The sequence below is a fragment of the Rattus rattus genome, chromosome 6, assembly GCF_011064425.1.
Source record: "Rattus rattus isolate New Zealand chromosome 6, Rrattus_CSIRO_v1, whole genome shotgun sequence".
NCBI lineage: Eukaryota > Metazoa > Chordata > Mammalia > Rodentia > Muridae > Rattus > Rattus rattus.
The window spans coordinates 13,633,106-13,653,868 of NC_046159.1; the positions used below are offsets into that span (position 1 = coordinate 13,633,106).

General features: G+C 44.5%; 1 protein-coding gene across 3 annotated transcripts in view; it reads left to right on the plus strand.

The window, feature by feature from the left end:
• Grin2b (glutamate ionotropic receptor NMDA type subunit 2B) overlaps positions 1-20,763 on the plus strand; it is a 503,512-nt gene that overhangs the window by 365,539 nt on the left and 117,210 nt on the right. For all 3 annotated transcript variants that reach the window (XM_032905525.1, XM_032905523.1, XM_032905524.1), the window contains exons 5-7: positions 17,525-17,727; positions 18,427-18,598; positions 19,019-19,172. In XM_032905525.1, coding sequence (XP_032761416.1) covers positions 17,525-17,727; positions 18,427-18,598; positions 19,019-19,172 — 529 coding nt within the window. The remainder of the gene's footprint in view (positions 1-17,524; positions 17,728-18,426; positions 18,599-19,018; positions 19,173-20,763) is intronic.

Here is a 20,763-nt window from a genome sequence, read left to right on the forward strand (position 1 = left end):
TTTTTTTTCAGTCAAATGGCTTTAGTTAAGTTGAGGGACAATTTAGTTTTAAGGTGAGGGGCAGTGAGGCAATTTAGTAATTTAATTCCACCATGTGGTCCGGACATGAACCCAAGGCCTGGGGACTGGTGCCTTTCTGTTAATTAATTCTCTATGTCAGACATCTGGGAAGCTGCCTCTTCCGCTTGGTCTGAATTGACTAATTAATTAAGCTGTGTTTGTAAACAGGCATTTTCTCCCCTAGCCCTTTTTGTGATCATCTGTTTCTTTAGCCACAAGCTGGTGACCCTACTTAATGGCAAACTACCTAGCCAATAATTCTACTCTCCTACAGGCTCTGGACAGGTCATTTGGAGGCTGCCCAGAATTGGGCAGATCTGGGCATTGGAAGGAGGTCAGTAAGGACTGGGATTCAATTAAGCCATTTATTAATTATGTGGCTACAGGCAAATTGCCCCACATCACAAAACGTCAGTTTCCTCATTCCCTCCTTAAAACCCTTACCATTTAGCCCAGTACCTGAAATGTGGTTGACACTCTATGCTCTAGGCGAGCTTCTCTGAGGGATCACCCACACTAACCTTGACTGTGCAGGGGCTCAGGGATGGCTAGCTTCAAGCTACTTCGGCTTGCATTGTTATGCTGGCCTTCCTCCAACCCTTTGTAGATAAGCTGGCAGCTGTTGCCACCTTTACACTTTACAGATAGAGAACCAGTCTCTGCAAAGGGAGTAGCCAAAGTCCCAGAGAGAGCCAGAGATAGAGCATGACCATACCTTCACACTCGTGGCCTTGAGCCTTTTCCTTTGAGACCAGGTTTCCTCCTGACCTTCAGCAGGATGTAAAAACAAGGGAGCTGAACACTGGGAGTGGGGCAGGAGGAGAGTTACAGGAGTGCTGCCTAAAATAGCACCTCGTTAAAGAAATCAATGCTAATCAGTGATGCTCATGGTGGCGAAACACCTGTTAGCGCATCATTACCCAATAGGAAGGAACTTGCTGCTCAGTCCCTCCCCCGGGGCCTCTTCCCAGCCCACCTGCTTTGGCTGGAATGAGAAGTATGTTGTCAGCAAGTGTTGTAACTCAACTAATTTCAGTAACATTAGTACTTCCTGCAGTTCCATATATGACTAATTCTTTTCTCAGCTTTGTGAGGTTAGCAGGAGAAAGATAAGAAAGATAGATTTATACATATAGTCAGAGAAACATAAAATTACAATCTCCCATGTCACAAAAAGCTTCTAAGAGGCCCAGAGGTTAGAACTGTCACACTCACGAGGCTCATCAGTGGGAGAGGTGGGACTGCTTCAGGAATTTCCTATTGGTTAGTTAGTACTGTTTCAGTGGACTACAATTGAGAAAGACTTCTGTCAATGTTGTCCCTACTTGCAGTGACAAACACTGGAGAATGTTTTGTCTATTAGTTTTTACTTTCTTTCCCCCTCCCCTTGCATGTGTGTATTGCCCATGTGTGTTCAACATATGTGTGCACATATGTGCAGTTGGATTTGGAGGATGGAGGGCAATCCTGGCGCTTTTTCTCAGGCACGACTCACCTGTTATTGTGATGGGGTCTCTCACTGGTACGCTAAACTGTCTGGCCAGTAATCTCTGGGGATCTACTTGTCGCCACCTTCACAGCTCTGGCATTCCAAGTGTGTGTCACTCTGCCCTGCCTTTAAAAGTAGGTTCCGGGCATGGGACTCTGGCTCTTATGTTTGCAAGGCCAGCCTTTTGATGAATGAGCTATCTCCCCAGCCTCTTTCCACGTGCTGGTTCTGCCTGGTATGTATATTAAAGCTTTCCCCTACATGATATATTTTAATAAATTTCCGTGATATATTTTATCAATTTCCATGATACATTTTAATCAATTTCTACTACTTGACCACTGTTTTCCCATTCTTCCTCCTTTAAATGGGTGGTTGGTTTGGGTTGGGTTGAGCTGTGTGGTCCCTGCAACAGTCTCACAGGGCCCCATACATCCAGCTCATCACCTGACAGTTAACAAAACCTGAATAACCAAAATGGCCTCACTGTTGTTTCTGATGTTAACACTGGATCTCGGAAGGGATCCAGCCCCTTCTGCTGTTTGCTCATCCTCAAAGAGGCTTACTGAGTGCTTAGCCCTGGTAGCAATGTTCCGTGAGAACAAGTCCTAGTTCACCATTGCTCAGCAAATCTCCACACATGCCATACATTTTTGGTATCCTGTTAGCAAAGCAAGTCACAAAGCCAAATCCAAAGTCAATGTGACAAAGCGTATACAAAAGCATCCGGGAAAAGATTCTTTTTGGAAATGATGTTCACTTGCTTGTTTAGCTAATATTTATTCAGTGCCCATTGAGGGATTCTTCCCTCCCTATGTCAGGCATTAGGGATATAAAGAAATAAAATGTGGTCTTTCCAACATCCCTTCTGAAGGAAACCAGCAGAGTGATGTTCTTTGGCTAGTTTGGTGATTGAGATAAACACGGGAGTTCTGGAAATGCCAAAGAAGGAGATCTCAAGCTCAAATCCAACTCAGGGCTGTGGTAAGCAAAGGCTTCTGTGTGACTGTGGGTATTGCCTAAGCTGAATACTAAGAACAGAGCGATCATCATTGGGACACTAAGGGATCAGGGTGAAAGAGTGCAGCTTGTATGAAGACATTAGGGTCAGTGAAAGCAGAGAGTATTGCTATCAAATGATGTGAGAAGGCCATGGATATTGAAGGGGCTTGTGGAAGAGAAACAAAGACAGGAATGAGGAGACTAGGAAGATGGGTGGGAGGGGGTGTGGGAGAAAGGTACAAAGGTAAGAAAAATGTCTACTTTTCCACTGTGATTGGAAGAAAACGAATGTCTGGGCATTGGTGCCCTGGGGGAAGCATATGGATGGGAAAGGTCTGTATTTTAGAAAGATCACCTTGGGAACTGGATGGTGAATGAACCAGAGGAAGACAGGGTCAGAGAGGGGGAAAGCAGATGTCACATAGAAAACCAGGCCGGAAGGAGAGTGTGAGAGAATGGATCCAGGGCGGTGGGATCCTTCTCCACTATTTCTGTCTTCCGAGGCTGGGAGACGCATATCAGTCTAGGGTTGGCAGAGTGCTGGATGTCCTGGTTTGGCCTAGCATTGTCTAGAATATCTGGGAAGAACAATTTTGTACATAATTAATAAGTACCTTTAACCCCTACATTGACAAGGGAGGTGGTGGAGTTTGAACTTCATTTTACATTTGCCCTTTGCTTATTCATTTGTTCCAGATGTTTATGCATGGGGAAGGCTTAAGGGGTGGCTTGTGCCATTGAGCACGTTTATAAGTCAGAAGAGAGTTCTCTCCATCTCCCACGTGGATGCTTGCATCCATTAAGCCATCTTACCATCCCTTTGAATGATGCTGATACTGTCAGTGTGCTGTGTGCAAACTGTTCCCTGAATCAGCCAGGTAACTGAGTGGACGAGTAACTACCTTCCTGGACATAGAGCTTTCACTCCCCTCTCCCTTCCCTGCTGTATCTGTGGTCTTGCAGCGATCCTTAACATCTTTGGCCTCTTCCATTTGACCTTCATTAGTCCCTCAGTAATGCCATGAGTCTTTGCCATGTGTCGGGCTCTCTGGTTTTCACATATCTTCACACCCTTGTGCCTTAGATTTCCTCTATGATTGCATCTGAAATGAAGTCACTCCGTTGCCCCGGAAAGCACATTCATAACCATCAGAGTTTACATTCAGATGCGTGCTCTGGAAAATTGTCATTATACTTATGCAACATGTCTCGGCTCCATTCCTTTCTGTTTGACACTTGCGCATGAGCGCCCTGCAATGATAACAACAGTTCTCTGCAGACTCATCTATCCAGGAGGTCCTGCTCAGGCCTAGCTAGATTTTTCTAGCTCTGAAAAATTTGCCCGAGAAGCTGATTTTGCTGGTTTGGGTCAGCTTATTAAATGTGAGACAATTTGCCTCACTTTGCATTAGCATCTGGAGACATACTTGAAAGTTCTGCTGGTCTAATGTGTCTGAGATCAATGGACAGGACTCTGCATATTTTTAAGTAATGTTTTCTTTTGAGATACTGAAAGCATTTGAAAGTTGGAGGAGAGCTGTGAAGGAGGGTGTAATGAGATAGATCAGGAAGCCAAAGGCAGAGCAAGGTGGAAGCCAGCGTCCTTTGAAACACAGGAAAATCACCTCTATGAGGTCTTCAGGGGGAACTTAAGGCCTTCTGCCTGGCAGTACTGTTTCTTGTTGGAGCCATTCACCCTCCTGTTGTTTCAGATGCCCGAGGCATCCAGTGCTGCAACAGGTCCAGGTACATCCTAGCTATGACAGAGAACAGGACAGATGAGCTGGGGGCATCATTACTATACATTTTATGCTGTTCCCTGGACTCTGAGGGCCTACCTGAGAGTTGACGTGGCAGAGAGGAAAAGCAGAAAGCAAAGGCTTTGGTGTCCGCCTGCCTAAGCCCTGTTCTTCTTGCCAACTCCTTGGCTCAGAAGGCCCGAGGCAGGGGTCGGTGCTAGTTTGCTTGTCTGTGGTCATGACAAAAGCATGAACAGAGCACCTTCCAGGCCACAATCCATGGCTGGGGGAACTCAGGGCAGGAACCCAAAGCAAGGTTCTAGGGCAGAAACAATGGGAAAATGCTGCTTACTGGCTTAGCCCTTGCTGGTACTTTTATACAGCCCAGGACCATCTGCCCAAGGAGTTATAATATTCACAGTGGACTAGGCCTTCCTACATCAATCGATAATCGAAACAGTTCCTCATAGCCATGACCAGCCAGGCCAATCTGATCCAAGCGAAGCTTCAATGAGATTCTCTCTTCCCAGCCCCCTTAGACTGTGCTAACCCGACAGTGAAAAGTAACCAGCACAAGGTCATGTAGGAACCTTCTGATCAGGAGGTTTTGGACCCAGGGAAATATTCATGGAAGGAATACAAAATGGAGAATAGAAAGGAATATGGAAAGACTGCAAGCAGCTAGACCTGGCAGCAGGGTTGGTCTGTGGGTCAAGAAATGCCATGTGATTTGATGAGTGAGGTTGGCTCATCTGTAGACTTCTAAGCCACTGCCTCAAAAGTCCAGGGCCAGGAATGGGATGTATCCTCAACTTGCTACGGAATCATAAGGATGTTAGATAGTATCAACAGAAAAGAGAGTACAGAGAATGCTTCAATTCTGTCATTTATCTTGTTCTTTTCTGTCATCTGCATTTGTTGTTTTGTGGCCATTGGCATTGTCCTTCTTTCTCTCTATAGAGTAGGTGGATGGGTTCTCCATAGTGAATGGAAAATGGCTGCTTGGGGCTTCTGCAACATATGCTACAAAGTAACCTAGAGAGCACTCTTCTTATTTCTAAAGCCCCAAATTCAGAAGATTCCACCTACCCAGTCAGGTGCCCCACCTCTCAACCACTCCTTTGTAACTGGGTCCAGGGTTTGCTCAGATATGTGGTAACATAAGGACTTTCAGGAGGTCCTGTGGCTGGCATTGACAAAAGAGCAGCTCCAAAAGAAAGAAGACCCTGGATAAAAGAAAAAGAACTGGCAGAGAGAATGAGTTACAGGAGAGAGTTGAGGGCTGGCTTGTTGGCAGGCAAATGATAGTTAGCCACAACACAGGATATGAAACTGTAGGTGATTTCCTCAGAGCCACACTTAGTCAGTGATGACAGAAGCAGGATTCCAACGAGGCCATTGTAACTTCACAGCCTCTGCTCTTACCTAACACAACTAGGCGGGATGAAGTGGAGTGCGGGAATAACTTCATACAGACGTGCTTACATCTGTCCCATTCATGCACATAGACATAAGCGTGAGGGATCACCTTGCCAAGGTGGTACTCACACCCAGAAGTAAGTCCAAGTTCAGTGTCCTGCTACCGCACACCTTTACTCTCCCTTCCAGCTGTCACCTGAAGATAAAGGTAGAGGGTGACGACAAGGAGATCCAATGACAAATAGTGCCACGACTGAAGCCTATAGCCTAGCTCCTAAACCAGCACCCGAAGGCTCTCCCATCACATGTCTATCAGTCAGCAGCAGCAGCCTTGAAGAATACCTACGAGCCCCACGGTAGCAATCTACAGTAGGGAACCGAAGCCCAGAAAGTGAGTGCATAGGTTGAGAGGTCCCTCAGAGCATCCTGTATGTCCCACAGGACGGCTTAGGAGGCCTTGGAAGACAGCACAGCAGTGGAGAAGGCAGTAGTCAGTGCTTTCCTTAGCTCCTCTAGTTCCCAGAAGGACACTCTGAAGACCGGCTCTCCCAAGATGGTGAAGTGAAGCGTGGGAGTTCAAGAGCCCTTGGACCCGGAAAGAGAGATGAGTTGAGTCCCTCTGCCTCACGGAGCCTGTTGAACAAACTATTTACAGAAAGCAGTGTAAATAAAGGGATTAAAGCCTTTTGTAAGATACCTGTTTTCTCCTGGGAAGGGGATTATGTGGCAATAACATGGAGCCAATGGTTTCTCTGGATTCAAAGCCAAAAAGGTAGTGACAATTCTGTCCTGTGAGTCTACTTTTATTTGCTTGAATAAGGATGTGGATTAAAACCAAAAGGATTGTGTGGAGTTTACCTTGGCATTTTGAAACAGAGCTATAACCTTGGTGTGTTAGCTTGTTTCTTCCTTGCTACTTGGAAACAACATTTATTTTCCTGGGAAGCAGTTAGATGAATTTAGAGGGTCGTAATTTTTTTTAATAACAATAATTAGGAAAAGTTGGAGACTGAGGAAGAAAACATCAAATACTTGCAAAAACTAATGAGTTAGGCACAGAGTTGAAGCACTCACCAAGGGTCACATAGCAGGTCAGTACACTACCACCTGCCACCATTCTGTCTGCACGACCCCACCATGAACTTCTGTTGTCACTTGCAACACACAACCCTTTCACAAAACCATCAAGGCTTGAGTGTATGTGTGTGTGGGGGGTGTTCAGTGGGATTAAAAGAAACTCTTCTGGTTTCTCACTTGTTGGTTCTAAAGGACTATAAAAGTCAGGAATGTTCTCAGGGAACAACGGCATGTTGAAAAACATACAGGTCTCCAGAGTCAAACTGACCAATGAAAAGAGTCTTGGTCTCAGGGCTGCAAGAAGCAGTTAGTTTGACATGCAAAATGAAAAGACTCGAGTTTCAATCCTTAGCATTCACTCAGTCCTTAGAGTTCACAGAAAAGCCAGGTAGACGAGTGTGGTGTCTGCCTGCAATCCCTGTTTGAGTGAGGCAGAACCAAGGGATCCCAGAGCAAACTGATTGGCCAGATAAGCCAACACAGTGAGCTCTCACTATTCAGCAAGAGACTCTGTCTGTGTGTACAAGATGGAGAGTGGCCCAGAACAATAGCAAACATTGGCCCATGCACATGTGCGCCTACACATGTAAACGTGGACCTGTGCACACCTGCCCGTGTGTAAAGATGAATGTGCTCAGCATATCACACACACTTATAAGTACCTCAGTGAACAGCAAGTTTGTCGGTCTAGATTGTGAGTAACTGGCTGTCTTTCATGGAATCAGTGACCTTAAACTGATGTGACTCCAAGGGAGTGTGGCACTGAGCAGGAACCAGCACAGCGGTGATTATCCCAATATCATAACAGCTCTATGGCTGGTGTTATCTACAATGACCATAACTGCTGCCTGGCGCCCAAGGAATCAACAACTTTTGTTAGCGATACCTGCTCGTACCTTCCAGAATTCCAGAGGAAATGTATTGGAAGGAGCAGCAGACAGCAGGGTTCACATGGAGCCTGGCTGGTGGGCCCACAGCAGCAGTAGATGCACGCATCTGCGGGGCCTGGAGCTCATCTGAGAAGTCAGCATCAGCCAGGGGTGGCATCTGAGGCCAGAGATGGCAACTGAGGTCTGGGCAGGAGTGACCCAGGACACCTTCCTCCTTCCTCTGCCATTTGAGCCCAGAGCCACCAGGCCTCAGCTTAGTAAACGACAAAGCAGTAACGGGCCAAAGGCAGTCATGGATTAAATATAAATATGGAAATTATTCTCAAACACATTTTTCAAAGTCTACATTCCTAAACCTAGACGTGACTGGGTATGCAAATGACGGAGAGAAGGAGCGTCAAGCTGTGCCCGTGGCCTTGTTAGATGCTCACTGCAGTAGATCAGGCTGCTGTGCTTACAACAGCTCTCCTGCAACTGGGTCTGCCTAGGCTGGGTTTAAATAAAAAGGTTCTCATCGGGAAGGCCAAAGAGAGGAGGGAAGGATGTCTGTGAGCCCCACCTTTTGTGCAAGGATAACGGGATGCAGTCTAAAGGAGACCTGGTGGAGGGTCCGATATGCTATTCCATCAGTCAGTAACTGACTGACAGTAGGCAGTACCGGGCAGGACAAGAGATGAGAGAAAGGAAGTGTTAGAGCCGTCCCACCTTGGAAGCACTGACAGACACACCCAGAAACTTGAGTTTGCATAGCAGAATAGAGCTCATATTTTAACAGAGAGCCCGAGACAGGGTTGACTCACAAAACCCTCTGAGAAAGACAAAAATAACAACAGCTACCCTGATCCCCTTTTCTTTTTCTGGAATAAATGATCATACAAGTGGTCATGTTGGAGGACAGAGAACAGGGTAGAACGTTCTGGAAACATGGAAGTATGTAGCTACCATGCTGGAAAAGGGACTTAGAAGACGAAGTCCTGTGTAATAGCAAACAGCAGATCTGCACCCCTGATATATACAGGGTTTAAAAAAAATCTGTGTGCAAAGGCATGGAGGTAGACTTGAAAGGGAGAAGGGAGAAGGGGAGAGAGAGAGAGAGAGGAGAGAGAGAGAGAGAGAGAGAGAGAGAGAGAGAGAGAGAGAGAGAGAGAGAGAGAGGAAGGAGGAGGAGAGGAGGAGGAAGAGGAAGAGGAGGAGGAGGAGAGGAGAGGAGAGGAGAGGAGAGGGAGAGGAGAGGAGAGGAGAGGAGAGGAGAGGAGAGGGAGAGGAGAGAGAGAGAGAGGAGAGGAGGGGAGACAGAGGGAGACTCTACTGTATCAGACACATTTCTAGAGGCAGGTCCAATGGGCTATACCTGTCGTCCTAGCACTTAAGAGGCCCCGGCAGGAACACTGGTAGTTTCAGGAACCCCTGTGCTTGCTACACAGTGGGACAAAAGAAAGAAGGAAAGGAAGAGAGGAGAAGGTGAGGGAGAGGGAGAAAGAGGAGAAGAAAAATGAAATTTTGAGGCATAGGAAGAAGCCCCCCAAAACCCAATGAAGCATTTCCAGAATGTCTGAACGATAAAGAGCCGCTTGTCAGAATGTACCAGGAGCTGCTTCCCAGGTGTAGATAAGGGAGACAAAGAGCTCAGTGGGAAATGGGGAAAGGATGTGACCAGAGGGTAAAGAGGCTAATCTAAAGTCTAACTGGTGAGGGGAAGCAGTGGTGCTCGCTGTGAGTCAACGAGAAGAAAATTCCAGCAGCCAGATACCATTCCTCAGAGTGGCAGGCATTTCAGAGTGAGCAAAAGTTGGTGTTGGTGCCAACTGAGCGATGGGGACGCTTTCAGCCTCCGCCATGACAGTGCTGATTGCTGCAAACGTCTGTGTTCTTGAAACAACCAGAATATTAAGAAAGAAAGAAAGAAAGAAAGAAAGAAAGAAAGAAAGAAAGAAAGAAAGAAAGAAAGAACGGAAGAAAGAAAGAAAGAAAATAGCTGTGCTTTTTCACTGCTGGGAATAGGTGCTTTAAAAATACCAAGTGTGTGTGTGTGTGTGTGTGTGTGTGTGTGTGTGTGTGTGTGTTTTAAATATCCTAAATACTTATCCACAGAGATATGGTAAAATAAATCAGGGCACATTAATATTTAGGCTACTGCACTGCTATTTTATTAAGAACTGAAGGACTAGGGAGTCAGTAAAATATTTGCCACAGAAGCATGAAACCCAAGTTCCGGTCTTCAGCACCCTAATAAAAAGACCAGTGCGGCCCCTACACATTTGTAATCCCACCCTGGGGAGGCGGGTTTGCACAGATCCTTGCAGCTTACTGCATAGCCAAATCAGTCTAATCAGGGAGCCCTGGGACCCAGCGACAGGTGGTGTCTCAAAGAAGACAATGGAGAGTAACAGAAAAAGCTATCTAACATCAACGTCTGATGTCCACATTCAAACACACATGCACACACATTAACACATACATGTATCACACACATGCGCACAGATAGGCATATGCATACACAGATAGGCATATACAAAGAGCTAGCCCTGCAGTGTATTAAGTTGGAAGGAAAAGCAAGCAGTAGATGAATGTGTGCATGGGGTCTGATTTGGGAAACACACACACATACATGTGCAGGCACATGCCCACGGATATCCATTATTTGTGCATAGGTAGATGTATTTGAATAATTAACGGAAGTATTATTTTGGATGGACGGATGTAGGAATTAGTTATCTATATTAATGTTCATTTGTTACAAGGGACAGGTTACTAGGACAGCATACAGAAAAATACTGAAGAAAATAAAGTACTATTGTACTGTCAAACCTTAAAAATCTTAGAATTAAGATGTATTGCTGGGGGGGTGTATGGATAAATAGGAGGGCCCTCTGTTCAGAGGTCCCTGTTAAGGTCTCAGGCATGCCTCAGGGCTACACGGTGGAGCCAGGGGACAAGGCTGAACCTGTCACATCTTTGGGAAGGAGGGAAATCCAGAGTTCAGCCGCCTTGCAGAGTCTCTCCCATCTCTCAAGCTTGCTCGAAGAGATAACCCGTAGCTTTAAGTTCCTCATTTAAAAAGTCAGTCATAGTCAGAGGCTTAAAATAAGTGTTTCCTGTGGGATTCAGATGTCATTTCAAGCGAGAAGCAGGAATGCTTTGATTTTTTTTTTTTGAAAAATAACCTTTGACACCTAAAGAGCTTCTAATAAGCACTTTTGTCCCAAAAATCTTCTTTAAAATGACTTTGTATGGCAACAAGAGAGGTGACTGGAGGAGACTGACATCCTTTGCTTATCCGTGTTAGGAAAGCCCTGCGAACAAGGCTGCCTGTCCCCTGTCCCTTCCTCAGTGACGCTGTAGTACATACTGCTTGCTATGCATGTATGTGCTTCATGCAGGAGGGATGGACAGAATCATGGCCTTCAGAGAGGTCCATGCGCCCAGCGATGTCCCCTCGTATGTGGCCTTACCAGGATGCACAGTGATGTGTGTTTCATGGGCTGTCATGGAACATAGCTGTTGGTATGTTGACAAAAGGAAGGCTTTGAAGTCCCAAGTCATCGCAGGCTGGTTCCCCTAGAATTCCCACCATGGGAACGTCAGGAGCCACGGCTGCAGTATGCCCTAGAGTTTGACCCAGCTGGTACCAAGGGAGCGAAACCAAGAACCCTGAAGAAATAGTTCCTGTCTTTCCCTCAGAAAACCAAGCGAGAGATTTGTTTTGTTATTGTTTTGACTTTTTTGTTGTTGTTGTTGTTTTTGAGGGCTCTGTTTGTTTTGTTTCCTCGATTAAGAAAGATTCTTTGAGTTCTCAGGAGATCTTTTAAACCGTGATTATGGGAGATAACTGATTTTTTTTATAGACAGATGTCGCTATTAAAGAAGCTTGAGGTAATAATGTTTGTTTAGTGTTTACTGCCAAGGAATTCCAAGTGCTTTACAAACGTTCTCATAGGTGCTTTTCAAGATTCTAGTTTTTCCTGATCATACTTTAATCCTGACTATAAATACTTGCTTCAGTTTTCTGCTTCGGATTTTCTCTCTGACAGCTCCAGTTTGCCCCATTTCTTACCACATTCCCAGGCCTGCGCACTCATCTTCCCAGGCTCCCAGACAAGCCCTCAAAACTGCTCTCTGGAGGCAAGCTTCTCTGATTACTCCCTTCCTTTCTCTTCCAACCATTTCCATTTGGGGCATTTTCGTAAGTCTCTCCTGCTGCAGAAACAACTACTTGAAACCTACCCCAGGTTTTCTACCTAAATCCATCTCTTGATTTTTAATCTTAAGTGTTTATCATTTAAAATAATGCATCTTGCTCTATAAGGATGTGAGGTGGAGTTGAGGGTGTAGCATATTGGTAGAGCAAATTACTGAAAATGAACATAAACCCTGGCTTTGTTTCCCGGCACAGAAAATCACAAATTTAAGGTATCCATCCAGTACATCCTCTATAGGAGTTGATATGTATTGAAAGTTTCTTCTTTCAGTCCTCCATCAATTTGGACCTTGGGGAAACATGGTGGAAAAAATTAACCGTGGTTAAGACAGGAGAGTCCTTTGTACCAAAAACTCATATATTGCCCTTGTTGGAGAAGGTGACTAATAGGAAGACCTCCTCTATGACCATTATCTGCAAGCAATACTGGGAAAGCCTCCATGCAGAGTGGGTCGTCGTGGGATCATAAAACTATGTGTGAGACACAGAAATCAAGTCTCCCACTTTCTGGATATGGGAAGCAAGGCCCCGAGAGTTTTAGAAATTTGCTTCTGCTCACTGGAATCCTTCGGAGACACACTTGGAACTTAGCTTAGGAGGACAAGATACTGGCAAAGCGTCCAAAACAATTGAAGCCATTAAAGAAGGAAGGAAATAGCACAAGATAGAGTGGCTGGTTGTTCTGTGCAGAGAAGAACTGGCAAATGCCAACAACAAGGGCAGGGTGAGCCAAGGCAGCGCTGATCTGTAGGATTTAACAATGTCACGGTGGCCATACTCAGTCCAAGCCACCAATGCCACTGAGCAGTTTCCACAGGGAAAGAGACGAGTGCTGTCAAGGTGCCTCTTGAGAGCGATAGAGTTTTGGCGGTAGTGATCCTTAGGACTTTAGGAAGAAGGGAATAAAACTAGTCCAGGGGATGGAAAACTCTCCACTTTGGGGGCTACGATTTCTTTTTTAAGGTTTGGCTTTAAAATGGGAGGGCAGGCCTCTGTGAAACTTTTCTGTGACTTTCCTCAAAATGATCACTTCTACTCTGAATGCCACAGTATTAACATTGCCCGTGGTGGCAGCAGCCAAGACTTCACTTGATGCCGTCCATCAAGTTGGCCTGCTCTGTACTGTCCTTGGAGGTTGTGCCTCAGTCTTACTATTTCAGTGTCAATGAGTTGGGAGAGCATTTGCAGCAGGAGCTCAGTGAGCTAACGGTGCTCGCAGCTCTCACTTATCCTCCCTGATATCTTAGAAGTCGGCAGCTCCTTTTGTAGAGGGAGCTATCAATGGGGAGTGTATCCCACAGGTTAGCTGTGATGACAAATGAGATTATTAGACAAGTTCAGAGCCTGACACCTTCCCACCCCCAATAAACACCATGTGGTCCCATTGTCTACCAGGATTAAACCCAGTGCCTGCCACACACTGGTGTGTAATTTTTGTTGAACCAAATGACACACAACATAGGTGTGATCCAGTTAGTCTGGGGAAAGGTGTGTGAGAACTCCATGAACACTTTATTGTTGGGCAAATGAGAATGGCATATTTAATGAAAGTCAGGAGATCATAGAATTACAGGATCAGGACTGAGTTTCCCTGCTGGGGTATTGTGAACACAGAGCAGAGAACGATTATCTATGCCTCCCCTTCGCCCCATGTGCTAGACACTGTACATCTATAAATACACCATCTGTTATTACAATAGCTTTTATTGACTGCCATTGATTGAAATATATTCTTTTCAGAACAGTTGCTTTAGGGGGGAAAAAAGGAATGCTAGAGTCTGAGAATAAATACCATTGCATTTTATTCCATTTGGTTCAATCCATCATTCCAATTAATTTGCATCTCTTCAAACTCGATCCAGCAATTTATGTGACATCACCTGTCCTCACTGGGTTATTATTGTCTGCAATTTCTTGAACAGGATTTCAGTTTTGTTCTTTAAAACACTATATAGGTCACTTCTAAGAACAGAGTCTCCTGACATGTCACTAAAGACCTCTCTCTGCTCTGGCATTGATTCATTAAACAATCCTTTCTTTTCTTTTTGGATATAGATTTTTAAAACACCTTCTCAGTCTGTCAAAGCATGCAGTAATCCATGTTGTAGTTCATCCTGTTCACAAGAATGTCAGGGGAAACTTTGCCAAAAAGCTCTCTCCACAGCATCTCCTCTCACAGATACATTGAGTCCGTTAGCAAGGAAAATGATGACGTTTTCTTACAGGCTGTTCTTGGCTGACCTGTGTTGAGCATCCTTAAATCAAATGACTCTCTTTTCTGAGTCTCATGACCCATGGACAGAAGTTAATTCCACTGAGGTAGGCTAGATTCACACACAGGTCTGTAACATGTAGGTGAGACATTTGGGCACAATGCTAAGGAGAGGGAGAAGTTGTTGAAATTTTTGAATGGACATTGTATGGCAAGGTCTTAAGGTGTGTGTGTGTGTGTGTGTGTCTGTGTGTATATATATATATATGGTATATGTTTGTGTTAATGTGCACACATGTGCATGTGTATGTATGGAGGACATAAGTTGACAGTGAATACTTTTCTTATGTGCTCTCCACATTATTTGAGACAGGATTTTTCACTGCATCTGGAGCTCTCAAATTAGGCTAGGCTCTCTGGTCAGTGAGCTCTGGAGAGTCCACCTCTTTCTCCTTCTCCAGAGCTGGGATTACAGATGTGTGCCAGGTATCTGAGCCCATATCTTCATGTTTGTGTTGGAAGCATTCAATAACTGATCAAACCCATAGCGTTCAATAAGAAAGATACCCGAAAGCAGTGTCTACAACAGACACTCTGGGAACATCACGTGAGCCCAGAAGTCGTGCGGGAGTCACGGGACCTGCTAGACTTCTCTGGTATAGGCTGATTGCAATGAAGACAGAAAAATACAATTGCATTTATAAGAAAATTGCATTTACAATTGCCAAAAGAACTTATTGGGGAAAGATGATAGAACTTGAGATAGATAGATAGATAGATAGATAGATAGATAGATAGATAGATAGATGCACTTTAAGGCTTTTCAACCTTTCCCTCATAATCAAATATGCATAGAATAATAAATATTGCTTTGGCTCCTGGAATAGACATGCTTGCTTGGGAAAAGATCTGATTCAATGGCCCTCCAGGGGTGCATTTGCAACAAAATCAAGATCAATAGTTTATTCAAGATCAAGAGTTTATTGAAGAGCAAACAATCTCTACTTTAAGACAGCTCGACTTCTGGTTTTTCAGCTTTGTGATGACATGAAAGGGATTCGCACCCAATGGAAGGCATATTTCATCTTATTTTACTGATATTCTCTATGTGTTCAGGTGTGTGTGTGTGTGTGTGTATGTGTGTGTGTATGTGTGTGTGTGTGTGTGTGTGTGTTTGGGGGCTGAGCAATAATGTCAGAGGTCAACCTTGGATGTTGTTCTTCAGGTGACATCCACCCTCTACTTTGAGACATGACCTCTCAGACCTGGGGCTCACCAATCATTCAGCTAGGCTGGTGACCAACGAGTCTTTATGATTCTCCTTTTGAGTTTTTCCCCAGCATACAAAGGACACAGATATGACACTACACCAGGCATTTAGGGAAGGGCTGACATGCACTTCGCCTATATGCCGAGCCATTTTCCTCTTTCTCTCCCCCCCCCTCTCTCTCTCCCTGCCTCTCTCTCCCTGCCTCTCTCTCCCTGCCTCTCTCTCTCTCTCTCTCTCTCTCTCTCTCTCTCTCTCTCTCTCTCTCTGTAAGTATATTTGGTGACTGCTGACATGTGGTAGGATATCCTCTTACACTGTTACACAGTAGCAGTGAACCACATCTCTCATGAGCCACGAGAGCTACAAGATCACACAGGCAAACAACGCACACTCTGTGTAATACTGCGTTTCTCCAGAGCTGTGATGCTCTGGAGGTCAAGAGCGTGCAATACATTTTAATCTTACATTTTCAAGTTATGGTGGATTATTAGGTCATAATCCCATCAGAGGTCATGGCACATCTATACACATAAAGGAAAGAAAACATTGGTTTCAACACTTCATTCTGAGGCCTGGAAGGAAAATAGCTTAGAGGATGAAAACAAATGAGCTGGCCCCAGAGTTAATGCCAGAGGAAAACTGAGCAAGTGCCAAACAAAATAGTCCAGGACACAAAAATCAATGCCCATGTTATGAAGATGTAATAAACAGGCGGTGGCCATGGGGGGCCTAGCTTGGCTATGTGAGTAAAGTGATCAGCCTTGTAAGACAAGCTAGAGGGGGAACTAACCACACTTAAATGCAGACAGAAGCGAGAACTCAGATGAGGGGGAGCCTGGGTTGGCATTGGTATAGAAATTCATGTCTGACAGCTTGAAAGTCAAGTTAATCTGTGCGCATACTGCTCCCCACCGATTCCCGGAGTTACACAAACCAAATCGTTTCATAGGCCTGGCACTGCCCTAACTACACCTAACTGTCACCCTAACTACACGGAAGAAACCGTTGGCTTGGCTCATGCCTTCTCTCCTTGAGACAACCGAAGATGCTCAGTTATTGAAAATTAAAATGATTCCTTTCCCCTATAGGTTCATCTGTACAGTAAGAACCTAGTAACAAAGATGGATGATTTCTACATAAAATCAGGGATGCAGGCCTCTGCCACAAGGCAGCTGAACACACACGTTTCTCCCGCTGACTGACAGAGGTCTGCCGCACGTGATTCAGAGAAGGCACACCTTTCCAGTTAGAGTCACGGTGACAGTGTTTCCTAGTGATGAGCGGTGGAGTGGTTGTGTTCCCAAGTGGCTTCTCACAGAGACACCTAATGGTTTCATACCGGAGTGTCTTCTTAGTCCATCAGGTACAATTAACTCTGGGTTGACACATGCATTTGTCACTAGCCCAACCAACCACACTCTCTTCTCCAAGCAAACAGGGTCTGTATCCATTCATATAAATGTTACCTTGTTTCAAGTCAGACATTCCTAGGCCCCCCAACAGTTCCCCAGAGAACTTCCCTTACAGCTCAGAGGACTTCCAGCTATCTCATTTGCCGTGGCCATTCTTTTCTCTTTCCTAATAATTCGTTGTGATCTCGGGATTATGTTTCTTGTTATACTTAAGCAAAACAAACAAACCCCATAGCCATGTGACCCAGGAAAGTCAAGAATTGAACAGCTCTTGGTGGGTGCAGGAACTATGAGGTGAGGAGGATGCCCAGTCCACTACAGGTCCTCATTCAATACTGAGTAGAGAGCAGCTGTTCTGAACCTGTGGTTCATGACCCTTTGGGAGTTGAAAGAACCTTTCATAGGGGTCTCCCTGAGACAATCAGAAAACAGATATTTACATTCCAATTCATAACAGGAGCAAAATTATAGCTATGGTGTAACAGTGAAAATGATTTTGTGGTTTGAGGGATCACCACAACACGAGAAACTGAATTAAAAGGTTGCAACATTAGGAAGGTCGAGAGCAGCTGTGGTAGGTGAACAGTCATTTTATTTTCAGCCTATGTTCTAGAAAGTATTCTCTCCATTGTGTTCTGTGCTGGAATTGTTTTCACCCTTGCTCAACGGCTTCTCAGACAACTCGGAGAGGACTGGGCGAGGCTAGCGGGCTATCTGTGGCTTATGGCTCCTGAGTCCTCTGTTCTCTCTGCACAGGTAGGGAAATGGAAGGACAAGTCCCTGCAGATGAAGTATTATGTGTGGCCTCGGATGTGTCCTGAGACTGAGGAGCAAGAGGATGACCATCTGAGCATTGTCACCTTGGAGGAGGCGCCCTTTGTCATTGTGGAAAGCGTGGACCCTCTCAGTGGAACCTGCATGAGGAATACAGTCCCGTGCCAGAAGCGCATCATCTCTGAGTATGACGCCTCCCTGGATGGATGGGTCTAGGTGGCCGTGGAGAGAGTCGGATATGCTGTTTGCGGACCTGAAGTTAGGCTGCCGTTGGGTTATAGAATCAATGGGAGCTTTATCAGTTGTGCGGCTCCATCGAAACCCCTGAATGGATGGAGTGAATGCTGTGTTAAGGTTCCTTTGAACATGCCCAGCCTCGATGACTGAGACCTCACATTTACTGAGTGTTGACTTTCTTTGGGCGTGGGAATGGGTTTCCTCTAAGCTAGTATTTTGAGAATTAGACCGGTATTTGGAAATAATAAATTCTACTAGATTTATGCTGTCAAAAGTTGGGGTAACAATACTCTTTGATGAGGAGGGGAAGGGAAACATCTCAAAGGGAGAGTGTAGAATGTCTCAGGATCTGGTCGACATTTTGTATCTCAATTCAGGTTTTGATTAAAACCCTGAAGTCAGTGGTAAAAGTTACTAAGCTAAGCAAGTAGGATACATATCTTTCCCTCGTCTATGTTATACTTCAAAGGAACACTGAGAATCGTGCTGTAATATGGTTTGGGATACCAAGATAATTAAAAACACCACAGTTCTAGGTCTGTTCTTTTCCCTCCGTCTGGAATTAATTCTACTGAGGTTGGAGTCTTAATGAAAAAAGTGATTTTTCCCTTCTCTCACTTTGTTTATTTGTTTCTTTAACTGGGTAGGAATAAAACAGATGAGGAACCAGGCTACATCAAAAAATGCTGCAAGGGGTTCTGTATTGACATCCTTAAGAAAATTTCTAAGTCTGTGAAGTTCACCTATGACCTTTACCTGGTGACCAATGGCAAGCACGGGAAGAAGATTAATGGGACCTGGAATGGCATGATCGGTGAGGTCAGTATCAGGAAGCAAAGGTCGCGGCAAAGTCATCTCCACTGTGCACTTACGATTTGCTTAAATATTGTTAAGGATTTATCTTTTGCATTTAACAAAACGTAAACTAGTAAGTAGAGATATGGAGAGATAGCTCACGTAGTAATGTGCTGTCTCATAATCATGAGGGCCTAAGCTTGAGCTCCAGAACCCAAATAAAAATTCAAGCAGAATGATATGTGCTTATAATCCCAGTACAAGGGAGACTCCCTGGGGTCTGCTGGCCAAATTGATGAGTTCCAGGCCAACAACAGACCCAACAAGAGGTAAATGGTAGTCTAAAGGATGGTGCCCAGGTTATTGCTGGGCCATGGGAATTTCGCCTGTGATGGACCTGCCTTCCAGAACGTTCTAATTGGAGCACTGTGTCTTTCTCTCCAGGTGGTCATGAAGAGGGCCTACATGGCAGTGGGATCACTAACTATCAATGAAGAACGGTCAGAGGTGGTTGATTTCTCTGTGCCCTTCATAGAAACTGGCATCAGTGTCATGGTATCTCGCAGCAATGGGACTGTGTCACCTTCTGCCTTCTTAGGTAAATCATGTGTTTACTGGTGATAGGAAATAGACTCAAGAACAAGTGGGCAGAATGAGAAACAGTTGCCGGAAGTGGTTTGTTGAACATTTACTTCACTTGGGAGTAATTGGTTATTCTTAAACTCACAAAAACATTAAGAGCACCCAGGAATCATTGCGGTATGATGTCATACAAGAAAGTGCTGCGAAAATGGTCATCAGAAGCCACTTAGTTCCCTTCTCATTCTCAGTGACATTGAACAAATTTACTCCATCCGGGAACTTCATTTTTCTCATCCACAGTATATGACAAATAGGGTTCTCAATTGGGTGACCTCTGAGTCTTCTTTCTGCTGCAATAATTTCTAAGTTTAAATAGCTTCTGTCTTAGTTACTATTTAATTACTGTAGAGAGACACGATGACTGAGGCAACTCATATAAAAGAAGACCTTTAGTTGAGGACTTGCTTACAAATTCAAAGAGTTGATACTTTGTCATCATGACAGGAAACAGACAGGCATGGTGCTAGAGTGGTATTTGAGAGCGTTACACCCTGATCCATAGGCAGGAGAGAGAGAGAGAGAGAGAGAGAGAGAGAGAGAGAGAGAGAGAGAGAGAGAGAGAGAGAGAGAGAGACTTGGTGTGGGCTTTTGAAATCTCAAAGCCCACCTCTAGTGATACACTTCCTCCAACAAGGCCACGCCTCCTCAACAAAGCCAAACCTCCTAATCCTTTCAAATAGTTTATTGACTGGCACTAAAGAGGCAAATACATGAGTCTCTGGTGACCATACTCATTCAAACTACCGCATCATCAAAAGACCTATTTATTTTTTGATAATCTTCAAGAATTGAGCATAGGACTAACACACACATACATGCATCAACATTATTTTTTTGTTTTCACATAAATTTTCTGAAATTTTGCTGGCCAGATCACATCTACTGCTTCCTCGTCCCCTCCTTTTTCACTGTCTCCTCCCAATACTATTCATGATTTCCCTGCTTTCTAGCGTCACCCAAATGTAAAAAGAATTAGATATGATTTAAGACTGGGTGCAATGAGACCACGACTTCAATTAGATGAGGTCTTTTGTGAGCTCATACCCACTATTTTTGTCCTTTTTTTTTTTTTTTTTTTTTTTTTTTTTTTTTTTTGCAGGGGCTATGGATCTAGGGGTTGGAAAATAAACTGTCACCTTGAAACCAGAATATTGGGTTAGGAGACAGGAAGCCTGGTCTGGTCATAAACAAGCTATAAGTCTTTAGACTGTCATCATCACTTTGTGGGGAAGGAGGGGATGGACATGTTTTTAAATGGGAATATTAGACGACACAATGACTAGCCTTCATTTTCAACTCTGGACTTTAGGAATTAATTCACTTAATGTACCCCTAAGTGGAAGTATAGATTCTATGGAACTTTACCCTAAGTAATTTAAGTTCCTTAGCCAGTCTCCTTATTCATGATGAACCAAATCCTGGCCTTTCTAATTTTACACGAAACGTTACTAGATGGTACACACTGAAGTGTTCATTTTTGTAGCTTCTGGGTATAACTTATTTGCAAGCTTCCTTTATAAGGAGGACAGAAATGTTACAAGACATAA